This window comes from Eleutherodactylus coqui, chromosome 6, assembly GCF_035609145.1.
Source record: "Eleutherodactylus coqui strain aEleCoq1 chromosome 6, aEleCoq1.hap1, whole genome shotgun sequence".
Lineage (NCBI taxonomy): Eukaryota > Metazoa > Chordata > Amphibia > Anura > Eleutherodactylidae > Eleutherodactylus > Eleutherodactylus coqui.
The window spans coordinates 147,010,304-147,032,362 of NC_089842.1; the positions used below are offsets into that span (position 1 = coordinate 147,010,304).

Genomic DNA, 22,059 nt, shown 5'->3' on the forward strand with positions numbered 1-22,059 from the left:
GGGGGGGCTATTGAAAAAAACAAAAACCCGTTTCGGCGCGGGACAACCCCTTTAAGGCCCAAAATTCGTTGAGATCTTTTATCTAGTGCTAATTACAATCCATCATTCCTCATTATTGTATCATAATTGCTTGATTGAAATGTGGGAGGTTTGAACAGAACACTTTGTATTTTATAGTAATGCAATATATTAGTAATGGCCCCTTTACACACAACAAGAACTGCGCGATTCTCATTGGCCCGAGTGAACGAGCTGGCGACGTCATCACCGTCTCCGCCTGTTTAGACAGGCAGATCATCGGTGAGAATCATTCACTTCTCCTTCAGTGTTTCACATTCCTATGTAAAGCACTGAACGATCAGTGTATAAAAGCAATGAGAAGTGATCGAGCCGACGATGATTTTTATGTCGGCTGCAACTGAACGACAAACGAAAAGTGAAGGATTCTCGTTCTTCATTGAGTCATTGGCTTGCGTTTAGTCGTTGTTCACACGAGCGCTGTTTTAGCGCATTTAAAGCGCTTCTAATAGAACCAATGGTTCCCATAGAACCGTTCAGATGAAGGAATCTTAGACGTGCAAAATACTCGCACCTAACAAAGGTAGGACATACGACTGCAAAGCTCTCATCTAAGGTCCGTGGTGCGAGAAAAGATAGGACCTGACCTATCTTTGCTGCCTGCTTTCCATAGACTCCTATGGGAGTCTATGGATAACACGCACCTCCCAATTGTGTGAACGGGTAATTTCACAGCTAAATAAAATAGCTGGTAATCACCTGTTCACACGATCTTTAGCGCAGTATAGCCATGATCTTTTCATGCTCCTATACTGCGTTAAAAGCCCGCTCGTCTGAACGAGGCCTTACTGAGCGATTTGTTCACTTTCTTTCATATAAACGATTTTTGGAACGATTATCGTTCAGTCTAAACATACCATAACCTGACGAAAGACAACGCCATTCTAGAACATTTGCAGTTGCATACAACTCTATTGTTCCCTGTTATCAGTCATTTTAGAGCAGGAAGGGGCTGAGTGAAGGGTTTGGCACTTGAATTCTGGACCGTAATACCTCGGCGACAATATTTGGCCCTCGTGCTGCCTACTACGCATACGTATGACAGACATTAGCTTCTCGACGCACTCTTTATAAGCTGCCAAGTGTAGGTTTTGTAGCTCTTTAATTCCCCCTAACACAAGCAGGGCTTATCTCCCATCCAGCCTCCATTACACGGACACCACTAGATCTGGAGTTTATCGGAGCCCACCACACAAGCCCGCTATCTGCATCCACGTTGCCGCCTGATCGCTGGGTGTAATCTCCTTGTCTTCTTCTTTGATAAGTCTTCGCTGAGGTAATTTCACAGTGAAAACACACGAAGCTCCTTCAAGTCATCTAATTTTGCCTGTGGCACGCTGTCATCTGCATTTACTGTGACAGGCACTGCCTACGTGTCCTCGACTTTGATGCGGCACTATTCCATGGCATGAAGACGCACCGTGAAGTGTGTTTATTTATAGCGACTTTCCAACCTAACGGAAAAAAGAGGGCAGCCGATATCATATGGGTCGTTAACCCTTTACACCGCTGTCAGACACGAGGGCCAATCGCAGTCGCTGGCTGAACGCCAAGGATTTGTGACATCTTCCGTTGCCCCTCAACAGCATATTCGTGGCTGCCCCTGTTTCTGTCATTAATTAATAGGAGAAGTAGCAAGCAGCCGGTGAAAATGAGGACGATGCTGGTACCAGTCGTTACTGAGGCCAACTGCACGTTTCCTCCAGTCGTGTCAGGTTGTTCGGCTTCTTGCACAGCATGAGAGCTGACAGAATTAATGGCGTATCCCTGCTGGTGTGATTGCTTAGCCAGAAGCGGCAGCTTTGCATAATTCTATGACTACCAGCAAATGTGCCGTCACTTTGCAACGAGATCTGAAAGGTGGGAAGTGTAACCTGCTGGTGGGAACTGCTGTTCACAAGAGGAACTGTCCTAGAAATGTGATTTACTAAAAAAAATACACCACAACGGACCCAGTTGTGATTGATGGAAATGCTAGCCTTCACAAGGCTTTTGCTGCCCACAGGTCACAGTCACATTAAACAACTACCTTATCTCACAGACGACCTGAAGGTTTTTCTGCAGGGCGTCCCATTCACCAGAAACCTAAAAAACCGGCCATAACTTCAAGACAAATGAACATATTTTTATGAAAATTGGACAGGAACCCCTCATAACATCAAGCACTCCTTATCCCGACTGCCACAGGGGCAAGTGCCCTGCAAGTCAGATAAGTAATGGCTAGACAGGATGGCAAGCCTGGCTGTCCTGCTTGGCAAACCGACGGCCCTGTTTTACTTGACTTAAGTAGTTAATAGGAACCTGTGCTGTCTTCTGAAGGGGAACGTTTACTGGAAAAAGCCATGAGCTATCCGGGAATTGAAAAGGAACATCACGCAAGATACTGCTAATAAGTGAGATTGAATAATACCTCCACAGTGCCACCTATTAGAAGGCAGCATTCCTTCAAGCCAAAGTCAGACTCTTTATACAAGCCTTGTAACAATGACTGGGAATTAAAAGCAAAGCCAGAGTCCATGTACAGACAGCTGTTTCAGGGTATTTGCCCTTCATCAGTGTACAGTAGGAGTCTGGCTTTGCTAGTGAGAGGGCTGGAATGGGGTCTAGGTGCTCATCCTAAGGACAGACGACAGCAAGATACTGCTGTAAGGACGCGGGACATGCTTACAAGAGCGTTCAGCAATATATAGGGTCGGTTCAGGGGTGCTTGACCACAAATGGAGGACACCTCCAGCACATGTTATGAGGGGTTCCTGATTTTCATTGAGTAAGTTATGTTTTTACCTTACAAATTTCACTGAAATGTGTTCAGTAGCCTTGGTATTATAACTGATTCTTCCAGGCCTCCAGCAAGTGGAACACTGTATAAGTAAAAACGTCGCAGGCAACTTGCTTAGAATTTTTTGCAATTGTTGCACAACTTTTTACTTTATGAAAAAAGCCCATGTTCACCCAGGTGGCCTTCTCTACCTCCAAACTCTATTTGTGGCAGTACAACCTCTCTGTTAAATCTGTTGGTGACCTGGTAGGTCCATCATCTGTCTTTTGGCCTCTGTGACATTAGACCACTCATGATTTTAGTGACTGTATCTGATGAAGGGGCTTGCTTCACCTTCAGAAGTCGCATCAGACGAAATATCTGTGTTGGAGAACTAGATTGAAGGATGGGGGGCAAAAATTTTCCCTTTAGGGCTCATGTCCACGGGGAAAATAGGATTTAATATCCGCAGCGGATCTCCCGCGCGCGGATCCGCACCCCATAGGGATGCATTGACCACCCGCGGGTAGATAAATACCCGCGGATCGTCAATAAAAGGGATTTTAAAAAAAATGGAGCATGGAAAAATCTGGACCATGCTCCATTTTCATGCGGGTCTCCCGCGGGGACGGCTCCCGCGGGCTTCTATTGAAGCCTATGGAAGCCGTCCGGATCCGCGGGAGACCTAAAATAGGAATTTAAAGTATTTACCTATCCGGCGCGGGCGGGGAATGTCAGCTGTTCCTCACGGCCGCATCTTCCTTGCTTCGGCTCGGCGGATGTGCCCGGCGCGTGCGCGCGGCACGTCGACGACGTGCCGGCGACGTGCCGCCGGCGTCAGGAATTCATCCGCCGGCCGAAAATGAAGATCCGGCCGTGAGGAACAGCTGATCTTCGCCGCCCGCGCCGGATAGGTAAATACTTTAAATTCCTATTTTCGGCGCTCATGTCCGCGGGGCAGGAGGGACCCGCTGCAGATTCTCCATGGAGAATCTGCAGCGGATCTGATTTTCCCCGTGGACATGAGGCCTTAGGGCAGACTAGCATGAGCCTTGGGGGGATATTGTCCCTTTAAAGTCACTACTACACCAGAAGACCACTGGCTAGCTAAAACTGGAAGTACAAATCAAATTTGATCGGCTGCAATGTGGCCAATCAATCATCCGTGGAATTGTTTGTACAACCGATCCCACCAGCAGCAACTAGATGAAAATGGCCAATGAACCCCAGTCTTGCTGGCCCATGACCATACATTGACCATGGACTACTATCCCTAGACACATTTAAACCCTGAACTTGCAGTTTTAACCCCTGTTCTGCAACCCTCACAGTAGTGCCTGATCTTTGTATCACCAGCCACAGCCATCTCCACTAACACAAGACAGCTTCAGAGCCCCTGCTCGACTACAATAGTGCAGACGGCTGAAGCTGTTGATACAGGTCAGTGCTTTCTGTAGAGGTTGTCAGAACAGGGGTTAAAACTGAAAACTGCAAGTTCAAGGTCTAGAAGTAGTAGTGTCTTGTTGGAAAAGGCTTACTCCTGCCCTAGTGCAAATGACAGCAAGATTTTCCAACAACATGGATTATATCTTTGTTACTACAGCCTACCGTTGGCCATCACAAACTATTGTCAGTGGTTCATTTTCAAACGATGATCGTCTGAAATTGCCAAAATCCCACGTGTATCAGCGAGTTAAGTCAGTGATTTTCGACGTCTCCATGAATGAGGTCCTGGATCATTAGATTAGAGCAGGAGACTCCTTCGCATGACTTCTGCAGAATGACAAGATGATGACTTGAGACAAATAAGAAAAGGTATTGCAGCTATTTGGCATTCCTCACAAATCGTTCTGGGATCAAACTCTTCAGACAAAACATAAAAAAACTATCAGCTCATCTTCAGCTTTTCAACTGAAGCCTCAAGGGTAAATATGCCCCAAACAACTCAGCCGAGGAAAAGAAAGGAATCTCAATTTAAGGGCTTCTTACATAATCTTTTGTGTTATGCTGTGAACGCCCACTCAACTCCTCACATGAGGGTGTTAGCCGCTCCGCAGATATACCTGACAATTATATAGGTATGCTGATTTTTATGGGCCAGGTGGACAAAATAATGTAAGATCTGGAATCAGGAACATATCAGTTACTCAATATTTTAAAGCTTACCTTTCAACACCTTATAAAGATCTGAAACAAAGGTCAACCCAGAGGGTACTGCCAGCGCTAAATCATGACTGGTGCAGATATTTGGGTGGAAAAAGCCGCAGTGTTCCACAACTGACTAAACATTAAAGTGTTAAAAAAAAAGTTTTCTGTGTGTCCAGAACATTTAAAGGAGTACTAAACCCAAAGCGCAAAGAGCTTCCAATACTCACACCTACAGATGGGACATATTGTACCTGGATTGTGATATCAAGGCACAGAAAGTCATCTTAAATCATCAAAAAAACTTTTGTTCTCTTATCTTAGCACAATAAAACCCATTGTAAAGTCATTCAAAGTGTAAATAAACCACCTTGATTGCACGGCACACCGAGATATCACTTTGCGTTCAGGTAGGCTCACATGAGCGTAATTCACTGCGTGCCGCCTGCGCAATACGCGCCAAGATGGAGCATGCTGCAATGTTTCTTGCCCGCATATTTTGTGCAATTCGAGTGAGCGGCAAATGGCAGCTCATGGCAGATTGGCACAGTATATTATGTGCGCAAAAACAAGTGCGTGTAATACGCTGCGACCAAACGCTTGTGTGAGCCCGGCCTAAGAGTTAAGCTAAAGAAAGACCCATCTGTATATGAATGTCAATGGAGCTACTCTGCACCGGAGATGTATGAGATAAAGTAAAGGCCATGGGGCCATAGAGTTTTCTGGACTGTCAGCAATCCCATTAAAGAACATTACAGACATTCTATCTCAAACCCGAAATGACTGATAACAGGGAACAACAGATGGCATTCAGGTTTACAGCAAATAGAGATGAGATAGACTTAAGACACTAACGACGTTGTAATTCAGAATAGAGTAATACCGGCCATACATAATAGATGACTGTCGGCTGACTATGAGCTCTCCAGACTCCACCACAGACATTCTCACTCAGCTCAGACAAGCGTCCAGGTTTCTTTCCTATACCCTTTTTATTATTGAATTTTTTAACAATATTCAATTTTAACAGTAAATTTGGAAGTAAATGAGGAGAGCCACATAAGGAAGAGGAAGGTTGTATCATGAAAACTTGGTTTGGGTCTAGGCTGTGGTTATCCCCGTAAAGAAGTTCCAGAGAGTCATAGAAACAGAGGCTACATGCTCTCAGATTTAAGGTTTGAGTGGGTAGGTTAACTAAACTAAGGGTCTATCACACATGTAATGAACTGGACTCAATGATTATTAGCAGGGGTGTAGCTAAAGTGCAAAAGTTTATCTTGCCCCCCCCCCCCTTCCCCCCAACTTCTCTTAACCCCTTAATCTATTAGGCTAGGGCTATACTACAAATTTGCCGCAATCACGACCCAACGATCTCAAGAATCTCAAAATTGCTAGATTTTTTTTGCAATTGTCAGGTCACAACTTGTGAGTTACAATGCAACTGTATTTATTTCCATTAGTTTGCTGTGTCGGTAGACTATTCTACAATCTTTGGTGCATCACTGGTTCAGATGACTTTAAAGGGGTTGTCCCGCGCCGAAACGGGTTTTTTTTTTTTTCAACCCCCCCCCCCGGTCGGCGCGAGACAACCCCGATGCAGGGAGGTAAAGAAAGCTTACCGGAGCGCTTACCTTAATCCCCGCGCTCCGGTGACTTCAATACTTACCGCTGAAGATGGCCGCCGGGATCCTCTGTCTCCGTGGACCGCAGCTCTTCTGTGCGGTCCATTGCCGATCCCAGCCTCCTGATTGGCTGGAATCTGCACGTGACGGGGCGGAGCTACACGGAGCCTGCATTCTGCACGAGCGGCTCCATAGAAGACAGGAGAAGACCCGGACTGCGCAAGCGCGGCTAATTTGGCCATCGGAGGGCGAAAATTAGTCGGCACCATGGAGATGAGGACGCCAGCAACGGAGCAGGTAAGTATAAAACTTTTTATAACTTCTGTATGGCTCATAATTAATGCACAATGTATATTACAAAGTGCATTAATATGGCCATACAGAAGTGTATAGACCCACTTGCTGCCGCGGGACAACCCCTTTAATCATTAAAGGGGTTGCCAGGATTATAAAAACATGGCTGCTCTCTTCTAAAAACAGAGCCACTCCTGTCTACGGGTTGTATCTAGTATTTCAGTTCAGTTCAACTGAAGTAGATGGGACCACGCTGCAATACCATAGGTAACCTATGGATAGGAGAAACGCTATTTTTGGAAGAAAGCAGCCATGTTTTAAAAATCCTGGACAACCCTTCTAAGTGAATAACTGGTAATAAGGACATTAGAGAATCTGCAGTGGAAGCCCCCTCTTCCAAGTTCTTCTCTCTAATACTAGACAACACCACCCCATTCTGGACCAACCCCTCTTCCCCCTTCATCGTTCCAAAACGCACTCGAAAATCACTACGTTCAAAATCACAGTCACAGCCATATTTACTGGCTGGTTGCAATCACCTTTACTGACCGTGTGTACAAATATATGGTCATTGACAATAAAAGTACAACTGAATCCTTTTTGGAGCTTTCATCAGTCATCAAACAGAGTTACGGTTTCAAATCCTTCTTTTAGGTCTTGTATACATGTTAGAAAAAACTTCATTAGAATGGGAATGAACACGGCACTTTATATGTTGCGGAATTGTCTAAGTTTGAAATCTGTATTGTGAAAAAAAAGGGAAAGGTCACTTTTAACCCTTTCCAATCCACTGTCTGACGTCTAAAGACATTCTAATTGAAGGCTGTACAGCTTCTGATGTTGGAAGACATCCGGCAGGGTATTCTTACTGTATATTACTGGCCGCTCTGTTGTCGGGGGGGGGGGGGGGGGGGGGGGAGGCCTCTCCTGCATGTCCCATACCGCAGTACTGGCTCTAGCCAGCAGGTGGTGCCATTGTATAATGGCAGAAAGAGAAAGCCCCCTAGGAAACCCTGAATCCAAAATTGGATTGCAAAGGGTTAATAGCAGAATTCGCATCAGCCTATCCTTATCAGTCTATGGCATCTGTAAATGCAAATGTATAGTAAAAATCAGAGGTTCAGCAGATTCACAGGTTTTGCCATCTGAACATGAAATGATATTTGCGCTGCAAAAAAACAAAAAAAACATGTCACTTCTTGACGCTCAATCCTCTTGCAGATCCATGGTATCTGTAAATGCAAATCCACAGCAGAAATTCGAGACTCCGCCTTACATTTCAGTAGTGGGTCATGCAGCAGATCCAGGTTAATTAAAACAAGTTTGAGACCTGGACCCGTTCCTTAGAAGCACAACTATATTTGATGACCATTGAAGGCAGTGCTAAAAAGGATCCAGTTTCTATTGTGTTACCATTGATCACAAAAAATGCTAGCTACATAAGATCATTGGAGGCAGATCCCATCCATAAAAAGTTGTTCAAAAGTGTTGCGCTTTCAGAACAACCACCGTAAGCGAGTGCAAAATCTTCAGAATCCACTATATTGGACTTTGCATATACAATCCTGCATACGAACAACTCTTCTAGTTATTTTACTTGCACACTAAATGACGAGGTATGTAGATTCTTTAAGAAGCACTACCTAGAAGAGGATTTCACGAGGTCTATGTGCGTTCGAGCTATAGATCTAGCACACATCTGTCCATCGATACATGAGCATAAATAAATACGCATATCTTTGCATAAACATTCTATACAATTGGGTAAAGATAATTTCTCCTTCATTTACTGGCTGCACCAGAACTTGACAGGCGGTGAAATAGGAGGAGAGGGAAGAGCCAACCCCTTTACGGGCAGACAGGCCTTCCAAAAACCCCCTCTTTACCTCCAGTCCCAAACACTCCCACTGTCATTTCCCAACTCACTCGAGTGTTGTTTCTCTCTGCTTTCAGCTCAGCAATCTCCTCTTCTCTCTCCAGGAGTTGTTCACGACACAAGTTCAACTCCTTAGTGAGGGCTGCAAACTCCTACAAAAGAAAAACAAAAGTGCAATTTATGAAAACATTTACCGAAAAAAGAAAACACACTTTTAAATAAAACAACTCCTTACAAAAGTGTAGATTTCGGAGACACCCATCTGATTCCCTTCTATAGTAGTTTCTATGGTTTTGTAGGAGATGATTTCGTATGTTATCCCGAATTACAGTGAAAACGTGGTGTCCCCACATGCAGCGGACGAGGTTTAAAATGTCTTATGGAGAACCCGATGAAGGAGGAAAAAAAAGTGAATTTTCTGCCAATTGCACGAAGGTGAGGAAGAGATGTGAAAGCGGCAGTAAGATCACACTGGCTGCTTTGTGTAGCCCTGGTCTCAGAGCGCTCCCAGGGGAGCAAGTCCTACACAGACCCCCTTCAGCACACTGCCTGCTTTGTGTAACCAGGCACCTCACTAGACCTTTTCTATGGCTCTTTAGGTTATTTATTTTCAATCACCTTTAATGTCAACAATTAACAAATGCTCTGCAGCATTATGTATTATTAACTCTCTACTTGTCGTCCGCCACAGAAAATAGTAGCACCGTTACATACAAACTTGATCGCTAATGACGATATATATAGGCTATGGAAATCTATGGGCCAACCTGTATGTCCCAGGTGAATGTCACACAGGAGAAGAAGGGACATTCTATGTGGACGATCGCTTCGATCTCAGACTTAACGATCATCACCTAAACCCTCATAGAAAATGGTCTATCAATATGCCCGAAATATATGAGGAATAGGTCATTAGAATAAGTTTCAGCAGCAGTTGAAATCTGGATTATCAAGAAGAATTTTCTACAAATCTGAGAAAGTAGAGCTTTGTGTCAAGAAAGGGAAGAAGGGGAATAGCTTTGATTCCCATGAAGCGACTACTTTTTCAAAATGAGGCTCTTCAACATCTGGCATGCTGATTACATAATACATCGCCACAAATAAAGAAGAGGAGCTTCATGTCAATCACTACTGAATAAAATGAGGTTCCATTTTCTGTGGAAAAAAAAACAGCTGAGCCTTAGAAGATAATGAGGTGGCTTGGAGAAGCAGCATCCTCCAAGAAGGAGGAGGAAAGGAGAAGAGATGTAAAACTGGACCCATAGCCAGAAAGGTGGCACAATATAGGAGAATCAGCCTGGATGAGTAGAAAAATATCACAATCAAAGTCAGAAAAAGGATAATTAAGAGTTAGAGTCAAAAAGGAAGACTAGAAACGTTGGAATCAGAAAGTAGGAGGGCAAAGGAGCTAGAAATTAGAAGATGAGGAGGACCTGGAACCAGATAGGAGGATAACTTGAGGAGTCAGGGCCAGAAAGGAGGAATGAAAGAGCTGGAGAAGAGGAAAAGTTGGAGCTAGAAAGGAAGAATAGAGGAGTCAAATAAAAGGAGGACTGGAGGAGTCAGGGGCAGAAAGGAGGGAAGCGTTAGGAACTGAAGCAAGAAAGGAGAGGAGAAAGAGCCAGAGAATAGAAGCCGAAGCTAGAATGAAAGAGAAGAGGAGCAGTCAGACTCATCAAGAAATAAGAGAATACAAGGAGCTGGAGACAGAAAAGAGGAGCAGTTGGAGCAAGAAAAATGCAGAAGAAAATGAACCAGAGCTAAAAAGGAGGAGCTGGAGCTAAGGAGGAGCAATGGAGAAGCAGCCAAAGCAAGACAGGAGAAGACAAGAAAGAGCTGGAGCAAGTAAGGGGAAGAAGAAAAGGAGCCAGAAGAAGAAAGGAGGATAAAGAAAAAAAAGAAAAGCTGCCTGGAAGGAGAAAGACAGGAAGAATAAAATTCAGAAAAGTGGGGAGGCAGAGTTAGAAAGGGAGAGCTGAAGCCTGAAGGAGGAGAAGTATCCAAAACACAGGAGAAAAATAGGACGAACTACAGTCTGGAAGGTAAAGATAACTAAGGAAGAGTAGAAAATGAACTAAGCAAGCCATACAGTGAATGGTCACCTGCCCTTCCATGATTGAAGCTTCCCGGATTAAAAATTAGACCCATGACTCTGGAGTGCAGCACTAAACCAAATGAGAAGGTATTCCATGGATCAGTTTCAGTGTGAATCCACATTAGGATGGGACAAATTGAGTAATCTGAGTGAATAAGGTTTCATCATTGGTGCTAGACTGCGCTGTGGCTAATATTTCAAAAACTGCCAATGTGGTGGGTTTTTCTTGTGCAATGGTATTGAGAGTATACTGAGCATGGTGTGATCAAGGAAAACTATACAGTGAAATGGGTGTCAGTGGATGTAAACAACTGATCAGCAAAAAGCATCAGAGGAGGATGTCAAGAATCGTTCTGATGAACAGACAGTGCAGAGTGAGGCACGTTGCTGTTGAATACGATACTGATGTAATGTGTTCGAATGTTCAACTTGTTGTTCCTTAGCATTGATGGGCTAAAACAGCAGACAAGCAGTTTGAATACCATTGCTGTCTAAGGGAAGCAGGAAGCCAAGACTCCAGTTGGCAAAAGAACAGAAAAATTGGATAACTGAGCAATGGAAAAACATTTGCCTGGTCAGATGTATCCAATTTTTTGTAGCACTATCCTGATGGGAGGGTCAGAATTTGTAGCAAGCAGCATGAATTGATGAACTCTTCCTGAACCTTTCCAGTAAGGTGTCAACAGTTAAAACTGCTGGAGGCAAAGTAATGGAAACTACAAGAAGCTATCCTGTCTGCATGGGCCAATGTTCCTGCAGAACGATTTCATCACCGAGTGGAATCTATGCCACGATCAACTGCTGTGCTTTTGAAGGATTAAAGAGGTCTAACGTGCTATTAGATGGGTCTCTGCAATAAAGTGGCCAATCGGTGTACATGGAACAATTTGCTCTAAGCTCTTCCAAATCTGTAATCGCTAGGATGCTGGCTGTAGAGGTCTTCTATACACTATGCATTACAGTACAATATATCTACAATGATAGGTTTCATTTCTCAGGTGAAAATGACTCCTACATTTGTAAATATTGTTTGTGTGCATTTCTACCATAGCCAATTAAATGCTGGAATTATTGTTATATTATTATCTAAATGGTAACTAAAGGAAGAAAAGAAATATGTAAAACCAATGCTGCATGGCGGCCATGGAAGAATCACCGCTGAAGCCGCTGACTGATTGAACAGTCACATGCTCAATGAACAGCATGTGACCGCCCGCCTGCTTCTTCTAGTTTCTGAGTGGCGGTAGCTGGGGCTGCAGCAATGAACAAGGAGCCACTGGAGTGGGCAAGTATACATTTTTCTTTATTTTAAAGGACCATTCCAGTGATTGTTTTCTCTATTCATCTGCCAGTATATATAAGTCAGCTAGTGTTACTTTAGTTATTCCTTTCTATCTGTAACTCCTGTAGTCCGTCTGCTCCAGAGGGGTCATGTGATCTCATTCTGTATAGTTAAGATTTACTTTGGTTCTTGATGTCTCAAACTAATCAGTATCTCTGTCTGTGTGATGCTATTACATGGACCCTATCACTGTTACTAATAATGATCACGCAGCCCCTGTCACACAGTTATAATAGAGGAGATCATGGCATATCCTCTCGATTGTATACTTGCTCTGAAGGTGAATACAGAGTGTAATGACTGTGTCCTCCCAGCAGGCAGAGATAGCAAAGGCTCTAGCCGCTCATATAATGATCCTATCATGGGATTGATAGCACAGAAAAGTAAAAGCAACATCAATAAAGTGCCTGATAAGCAAAGAGAGGGCTGTACTGCATGGAAGTGACTGAACTATAGAGGGGAGACCTCCAGAGTGTGATAATCAGGTGAGGGGTACAGTGATGGAAAAAAAGGTGTTTTCATTGGAGTGGCCCTTTAAACCATTTTAAGCCTGTAATGTTTTTCCAGAGTCCCAGAAAACCCCATTAAATGGATGCAAAGCAGTGCTTGGGGTGTTTGCACACTGTGGTACTACAGAAATACAACAGTTGTAGGGAGGTATAATATAGAACCTGGTGAAATGTATGAGGCCCATCTGCAGCTCTGTGCCTCCAATTTCGTATATATGGTATGATCAGGGAGATAATACAGTATCAGGCCTTAGTCAGACGGGCGTTTTTTCGCGCGATTTGCGGATCGCATGACGGATGCGCATCCGCAAATCGCGTGACCGGTGCCCGAAAATCGCCCGAAAATCTGCTCCTAGCCGCGTTTCATTAGAAACGGGCCGGAGCTGTCCAGCGCATTGCATTCAATGGAGCCGGCAATACAGCCGGCTCCATTGAAAGCAATGCGCTGCGGGCGAGTGTGGGATGAATTGTTGGGAAGGGCTTATATATTTAAGCCCTTCCCGACAATTCATGCCGCGCACGCCGGCAGCCCATTGCTTTCAATGGAGCCGGCTGTATTGCCGGCTCCATTGAATTCAATGGGCAAACATCGTTCTTCTCTGCCACAGCTGTTACAGCTGTGGCAGAGAAGAATGATTTGTCTTCTATATGTTCTCAATGGGGTCGGCGCTGCTGCCGCCGGCCCCATTGAGCGCATATAGAGAAGAGAACAGGAATCGCAGATCGCAGATAGGTGCGATCTGCGATTTCTGTTCTATAATTTATCGGACGAGCGCATAAAAAGCGCTCATGTGTCCGATACCATTGCAAAGCAATGGTTTTGAAAAAAATCGCCGGACGCATGCGCAAATCGCGCGAAAAACGCCCGTCTGACTAAGGCCTCATACAGAACCCAGTTTTACTCTAAATGTTTCTAGGTCATGTTGTCTGCTGCAACCTAGGGCTCTTAATCCTGTGGCTCTCAAGGCAAGCTGGGAGTTGTAGTTACACAACAGGTATAGGAGGATGTACAGAGAACGTTCGATTAAAGAACCTTTAACTGCAAAACAGAATGTTTCTCACTAAACCTGGATATTTCATAGACTGAACCCCTGCTGGGCAACTTCAGTTATTAGATGGGCAATCCCTGTTCAGTTCCAGGCTTCAACAGCAATGACTCAGAGCTCTGCTGTTGGAAATACCAGCTGAAGTGTATCAGACATCAGTAGAAAGTATGCCACAGAGGGTAACCGATATCATTAGGGCCAAAGCAGCTCCACTAAGTATTAACATATGGAAATAAATACTCCTTTTATTCTTACTCAGGTATCCAATTACTTTTGATAAGATAGTGTATGTTGACCTGGTGGTGCTGGTAACCTCATGGCTCTCTAGACAACCCCTCACCAGTCTACAAATTTTGGTAAATCCACAAATGTACCCAGTTTCCCCGAAAATAAGCCCTACCCTGATTTTTTGGGGAGGTTTGAAATATAATCCCTTTCTGCATTACATAGAAAAAAAAACAATACATTATCTAACAGGCTCAGGCTAAGTCCCTCCCGCTGCTCTCCGGAGCTCCGGCAGGCTGCCTGCAGTCCTTGGCCGCCCACAGAAGATCACTTCCTGGTTACGGGATTCTTAAATCCTACCTCCAGTAAGCGGTGGCTCTGATTGGTTCTCGAGTGCTGCTCAGCCAATCAATGCAGCACTCAAACCAATGTGATAGCCGTGATTGGTTCATCCAGCGCTGTATTGATTGACAATATTATCGAGAGAGAATAAGCCAATTTTGACCAGTTTAGGGTACTTGAGAACTAGAGTTAAAAAGAAAGTGATCTAGTAGATAGTAGTTCTCACTGGTTTTGCGTTTTAAGGTGGCATTAGCCTCTCCTAGCCTTCTAGGTGCGTCCCCATGCTTTTTGGGTCAACAAATCCCATAGATCAGGGGTCCCCAACTCCAGTCCTCAGGGACCACCAACAAGTCATGTTTTCAGGGTATCCTATGGTAAGAACACCTGTGGCAATGTCTAAGACACTGATGATAATTACAGCACCTGTGCAACACTGAGGAAATCCTGAAAACATGATCTGTTGGCGGTCCCTGAGGACTGGAGTTGGGGAACACTGCCATAGATCACAACCACAAAAGTTCTAAGACGGGTAGGCTGAGTTGGGTTGGAAATAACCCATGTAGACTAAAAGTTGCAGTAGTTATCTAAACTGTATGCATATATTTGCACGCAGCGAATGACGCAAGGACACGTCTCTGTGAAAGGAATTTAAATACTGTACTAAGGAACTGCCATAAAAGCTGTGAAAGAACTCGGCTTTCTTCAAGCTCAGCCGTTCATTCACCATTTAAATAGCTGTTGCAGGATAAGGGAATTCAATCTCCCTGGCCGGAACGCCAAACTGTAAGCAGAGTCATTACCATTCCGAGCACACAGACTGCTAACCTAATCTTCCCACGTACTCCATATTCAGGTCTGGGGAGGACACAATGAGACTGTGCCTACAGCACTAATTTTAGCCTGCCGTGTACCTGGGCTTCGGTCCGGGATCTCAGACTGATCCGACTGGTGGAAACACGTTCGCTACATAGATTATAACTCTATTATGGTGCAAATGTGACAATCAGGTCTCTCTCTGCAGGTTGCTGATACTAAAATATTGCCACTTAAGGCTATGGTATAAGTGGTAGCTGGTCTCAAGGAGCGATATAAAAATGCTGGATACCTACAATAATTTACACTGGAATGCAAATTAGAGCCGACCTGCCTCATCAGGCGAGATAGAAGCGTCAAGAATATTCAACTGCTTTGCTATGAAATGTAGAAGACCAGATCAAGGTCTGTAAAGGTCTTAGGAGAATATAGGGCTGATAATTATTATCTAACTATAGAATATCAAAATATTAAAACTCCTCATACTACCGCCATACTCTGTCACAATAACAGCTGCCTATAGTGCCCAGATAACTATGCTCAGGTCATGGATTTTCAAGCAAAGCATCAGAGACAAGAAGCTGTGATGACCCTAAAGAGGGTAGAAGAAGCCCCCATATGGCGGTGGACCTGGGGATTTTGCTACTTTTGTTCCTCCCTATAAATTGGCCCTAATATTTTTAGATCCACTGCTCTAATGAAACTGTTTAGCACTAGTGATGAGCGAGCATACTCGCTAAGGGCAATTGCTTGAGCGAGCATTGCCCTTAGCGAGTACCTGCCCGCTCGAGAGAAAAGGTTCGGCTGCTGGCAGCGGGCGGCGGAGGAGAGCGGGGAGGAACGAACGGAGGGGAGATCTCTCTCTCTCTCTCTCTCTCTCTCCCTCTCTCCCCCCACCCCCCACCCCGCTCCCTCCTGCTCACTGCCGCAACTCACCTGTCACCCCCGCCGGCACCCGAACCTTCTCTGCCGAGTGGGGAGATACTCGCTAAGGACAACGCTCGATCGAGTATATGTGCTTAGCGAGTATGCTCGCTCATCTCTATTTAGCACATTATGGTACTACATCTTCCTAGACATCCCCAGTACTCTGAGGGCTTATTCACATGACTGAGATTATGGCGCGAGTTTTGTGTGATCCGCCCAAACTTCGCATGAATATAAAATCAATTTTTTTTAATGGATTTATCCCCAAAAATTAATTAAAAAAAATAAAATTGCATCATATTTTATTTTTAGGTGCTCCCTTGGAATGCATTGCCCATTGTTTTTAATAAAACCTTGAAATACATCACATGGCACTCGCATGTCATGTGATGTGCATGCTAGTGCGATGTTTCCCATTGAAGTTAAACACTTGCGATCATAACACGCACATGAAGATCACAATTTCACAGAAGCGATGCAATGCCATTGTTAATCAAAAACACTTTACATCGCCATGAAAAAATAAATAAATAAAAAATTGAAAAAAATTGAAAAAAATAAAAAAAAATAAAAAAAAAAAAAAAACATCGGAAAGAAAAACCGCACATTGGGAAGTGCAATATCGTGCAAAGTTCCTTGGCCTGATATTGCGCTCGCTCATGTGAATGTAGCTTTAGATGGAGAGGAAAGTTCATGTTAATCATATCCATTTACCATTAACGCTTTGCAATGCAAGTTGGATTCAGGGTTTCCTAGGGGGCTCTCTATTTCTGTCATTATACAATGGCACCATCTGCTGGCTAGAGCCAGTACTGCGGTGTGGGACATGCTGGCGAGGCTTCCCGACAACAGAGCAGCCAGTAATATACAGTAAGTATACCCTGCCGGACGTCTTCCAACATCTGAGCTGTACAGCCTTCAATCAGAATGTCTTCAGACGTCAGACAGGGGATTGGAAAGGGTTAATGTATCAGTTTTCCATTTGCTGATGATAAAATTCTAGTACCTGCTTTAACATTTTAAGTATGTTTTCCAATTGAGTTATGTTGGATACTCAATTTTCTGTTTTTTCCTGAACTGGATCAAAATTGTATGGAATAAATAAATAAAGTCAAAAAAAGTGATAATAAAGTACAAATGATATGCAGAAATTAATTCAGTAGGTTCCTTAGCTACCCCTACTGTTGACCACAGGCAGGCAGACTTTTTTAGTGCATTTCTAGGTCTATGCAAGAGTTTCACTTTTTAAAGGGGTTTTCCAGGGAAAAGCTATTGATGACCTATCTGAATGTGCACCCCTCTGCTGCATGTCGTAACTAGCAGTGTCCCCATGTCCCTGTTACTAAAAAAGCCAAATGCCTAACAACAGGCAGTGGACTGCAAAGCTGCTGGAAAGGAAACCCCTAGTGCCAGGCACTTAACTTCATTTACAGTGGTAAAAAGGTAAAAAAAAATAATGCAAGTATATTACAAGAGTGAGGATACACATACATAGTAGGCCGTTAGATGAGCAGAGGTTCTGTGAAAGGTTAGTGTCCTTTCAATCATAAAAAGGGACCTTCAGCCAGCATAGAGATTTATTAAAAAATGATAAGGGTTTTCCAGGAAAGTATTACTGATGACCCATCATCAATAGCTAATCAGCTGAGGTCCGCCACTTGGTACCGCGGCTGATCAGCTACCCGCTGTTAGCCCCACTACACACAGAGGTATGAAGCAGAAGCTGCTGCTCCAACTCCTAAGTAGTGGCCAGTGTATGTAACAGTGGAATCAATGGGAACAGTACCTGCAGTTACAAGCACTGGCCACCTCACAGGAGTCGAAGCAGCAACCTCTGCTCCATACCTCTGTGTGTAGTGGCACTAACAGTAGGCACTGGATCAGCTGATCAACCAGGGTCCTGAGCGGCAGACTGCAGCTGATCAACTATTGATATGGATATAGATGAACAGAGCTGGAGGTCCTGCCCAGATAGGTAACTGGTGGATACTACCGGATGCTTCTACAATAACTGCTTGTAAAAGGTGTTTATGCAGGGGCTCGTGCTTGTCGGAAAGTCAGATGATCCTCTACTGGTGGTCTTTCGAGAGCATCCTGACCCGGTCACCTTGTATATGTGTCCTCACGCATACACTGGTCCCAACACCTCCTAACAGTCTGGCTAAATCGGCCCCGTTGGGTGGCAATTTGTCGATATGACCATCCAGCTTCTCACATTCCAATAATGCCCCCCTCTTAAACTCTATTAACGGGTGAAGTCTCTTTAATGGCGTCTATTGGTCAACAAGCTCTACACAAGCGGAAGACGAGGTCACTACACACAAGGAGCCGCTGAGAGCCTTTTGTAGACCAAGGATGGTACCACTTTTAGGGCCTCAGGTGGCAGGAGCGTTCATCTAATCACACCACAACTCTAATCATTGGCCTATCTGCCTGAGATGTAACTGCATGCCCAGTTTTGCAGAAAAACAACAACTTCTATGTGCTTGATTTTTTTTGACAAAGTACAGATATAATAGTGAAGTTTGTATGTGTATACTTTAGTAGCCCATTTATAATACTGTTGGCATCACAGTGGTCTTCAGGGCCCAGATTCTATAACAACCGCTGCCCTTCCTTCCGGCAGCGGCACCTCTGCATTTATTAATCTGCTTTGCATCTCCCATTACAGAAATCACAAAAAAAAAATGAATAAGAAAGGTGAGACTGCTATGACCATCACAGATAGAAAGATGCAATCCGCAAGGTTTGCAGAGACGGTTGAGTATCAGATTTCTGTGAAAATCCATCCGACATCCCAAATCACTGATGTGGATCAATACATAAAGTGCCCTCTCAGCTGCCAGGCATTCTGCCACGCGCTCTCTTCTCTCTAGCCGTTAGTTTACATAGCACACTTGTCATATAAATATGTAATGAGAGTAAAATACCTCAGTCCTCATGAAACTTAGGCTGAGCCCTCTATGCAAACCAAGATTTATTCTGTAACTACATACACACAGGTACGGTGCTTTACATAGCATCCACTGATCTGGAGCTCCAGCATGTACTTTGGCCATACTCGTCCACATCTACATTCCCTGCTTGTTCAGTGTCCACACAGTTTACTCTTGTGAGTTTCATCGTTTTTACACTAGGTTCAAGTGCAGAAAAACAAAACTCATCCAAAATGATTCGCAGCTCAGGAAATTACATTACAGAAACCCAAAGCTATGGGTGTGTTTGATGACAAGCTTGCTGACTGTTTCCAATAACAACTAGGATTGTGAATGCTGTTCTAGACTTTAATATGGGTTATAACTCAGCATAAATACCAGATAAACATTGGAATGTGTTACTAATTTACCCAACCTTTCATGTATAACTATAGTAGGTGGAGTGCAGACGTAAATGTGCTTAAAAGAATAGTAAACCTAGAAATGAAAGACAAAAGGAAAACAGCAGATAGTAAATCTGCCTCAATGTGAGCAAGTCTAATAATGCCACTTCTTAAAGGGGTTCCGGCATAAAAAAAATATATTCTAAACCTACCTATTCCTCCCCAGGCGGTCTTCTTAATGCATCTCCTCACTGATCTTCTCCTGGCTCCTCCAGTCCCCCGGGTCACGTCAGCTCCAGCCGGACGGATTCTCTTCTTCCTGTTTTGGAGCATCTATCAACTGCTGTTCACTTCTTGCAGGGCAGTGAACGCTACGGGTGATGTAGCGTTCACTGCCTAGAAAGGAATGCCGAATCTTCTGCAGCCTGCTTTAGCACGCATGCGCGATGTCTCACCGCTAGTGTTTCATATACTATATGAAAGAAGAGCGGCGAGATATCGCACGTGCGCTGAAGCAGACGGGCAATGTTTCGGCGTTCACTGCCCTGCAGGAAGTGAACTGCAGCTAATGGACGCTCCAAAACAGGAAGATGAGGATCCAGCCGGCTGGAGGTGAGGTGACCCGGCGGACTGGAGGAGCCAGGAGAAGATAGGTGAGTAGAAGATGTGATAAGAAGGCTGCCTGGGGAGAAATAGGCAAGTATTGATTTTTTTTCTAATGACAAAACCCCTTTAAGGGAATTTTGTCAGACTCTATACCACCTATTAGTTGTCTCAGTAGCAATATTTTGACAGAATTTTTACATGAAGTTACACCTCTTTTCAGGCATATGAAAAAAAAGGTGTCTAAGGGTAAATGCAGAGAAGTTGGATCCCGCTGCGAGAATTCTCACAGCGGGATGCGAGCCGTGTTCCTGCAGTGACCCGTGGCTTACCTCCTCCAGCGTCTTCTCGCTGCTCTGCGATGTGCCGGCTTGCAAACAGCCACACATGCGCAGAGCAAAGCTGGCGCGTCAGCAGTGACATCTCTGTGCGTTCCTCTGCGAGCCTCACATAGAAATAGGACATGCTGCGATTTGTTTACCGTGCGAGTTTTCACACGGTCAAATCGCGGCTGTCTGCATAGGATTACATTAACCAATCCAATGGCAGCGTGCATGGGCGGAAATTCTGCGGGAAATCTCGCTGCGGAATTTCCGCCCATGTGCATTCACTCTAAAAGAGTCTAAAACACATCACAAAAACGTGGACAAAAATATGGAAACACCGTATGAAAGGCATAGGATTTTAATTATTAGCACTGAGCTGCCCTTTTGACGCCTGCTTAACAGAGAGCTTTCCAGCCAAATTTGTGTTTACTTCACCTCTTGCCCTGCTCTGGGTGGTTTTTGGAGCAAGCAGGTACCAGCAGCTGAGTGGCTCAAACCCCTGACCAATGAATGGAAGCTTGTTGTTTGGGCAGATGTTCACTTAAAATTACATGGGATTATAAATCAGATTTCAATAAGACATGCATTTCGTATGGTGCTTCCATATTTTCGTCTACCCCCTGTATATTCGATAGCAAAATCTAGGCCGCTTCCACATGGGCGATTTTGTCACAATGCAACAGTGCTACAAATCGGATGCATGTAGAGCCCATGCTTTCCTATGGGTATGTCCACACGAGCGATGTTTTGTAGCCTGCGACACTGCGAGACTACAAAAATGCGGCATGCTCTATACAGCCGTGATTTGCGATTGTCTTATAGCCCATGTTTCCCTATAGAGCCTTCCTATGTGTTGCATCGTATTTTCGTGCGAAGCAATGCAAATTTTACAGTAGAAAACCCTACTGTCAAAGCCAGTGCTCGAGGAACCAATCACAGCCATGGCTGAGCTAGCACTTGAGAACCAATCAAAGGCAGAGCTTCCCGGAGGCAGAGATTTTCAAAGTCCCGACCAGGAAGCTCTGCAGGAGAACGTCAAGCAACTGCGAGCAGCTTTAGGGGAGACGCACGGGAAGATGACAGCGCCAGAGAGGTGATGTATTCTTTTTTATGCCGCTAGGGCTTATTTTCGAGGTAGGGCTTAGATTTCAAAATCACAATATTGCCACGAGAAAACACAGCGATATCGCACACAGCACCGATGTGATATCACTGCGATTTTCTTGCGGCAATATTACGCTGCCCATGTGGAAGCGGCCTAAAAGGAATAGTGTTGTAGAAATTTGGCAGAGAACACAGATGTTAATGTCCTGCAGATCTATACCACCATTCATTGGGGAATGACTGAGTGGGTGGGGCTTCACCATTTTTGGTGCTACTACAGACAGGATAGAGGGGGAAGCTCCTGCTACAGCCAGTGGTCCTACTGTCATTCACAGAATTGTAAGGAAGAGGAGAGCAGACATGACTGATTGTATAGATGCTTCATTTAGATAACTCTCCCCTAAACAACCTAAAAACATCCTAGAGTCTAGAATCAGTAAATGCCTAAATTAACGTAATCAAAATTGATATAAATTTTATGAATTACAATCAAAGTACAGTAATCGTTTTTCACATCAAACATCAATCATAGGGTATGAATAAAACCTTAGCCCTTTAGTGACAACGCTTTTTTTTTAAATTTTTCTTCCTCTTTTAAAAAAAAATCATATCTCCTTTATTTATCCATCGCCATA

At 44.2% G+C, this 22,059-nt stretch overlaps 1 protein-coding gene across 2 annotated transcripts in view; it reads right to left on the minus strand.

The window, feature by feature from the left end:
* The window catches only part of PPFIA3 (PTPRF interacting protein alpha 3), a 141,279-nt gene that overhangs the window by 87,995 nt on the left and 31,225 nt on the right, over positions 1 to 22,059 (minus strand). For both annotated transcript variants that reach the window (XM_066607904.1, XM_066607903.1), the window contains exon 3: positions 8,824 to 8,925. In XM_066607904.1, the coding sequence (XP_066464001.1) occupies positions 8,824 to 8,925 (102 nt within the window). The remainder of the gene's footprint in view (positions 1 to 8,823; positions 8,926 to 22,059) is intronic.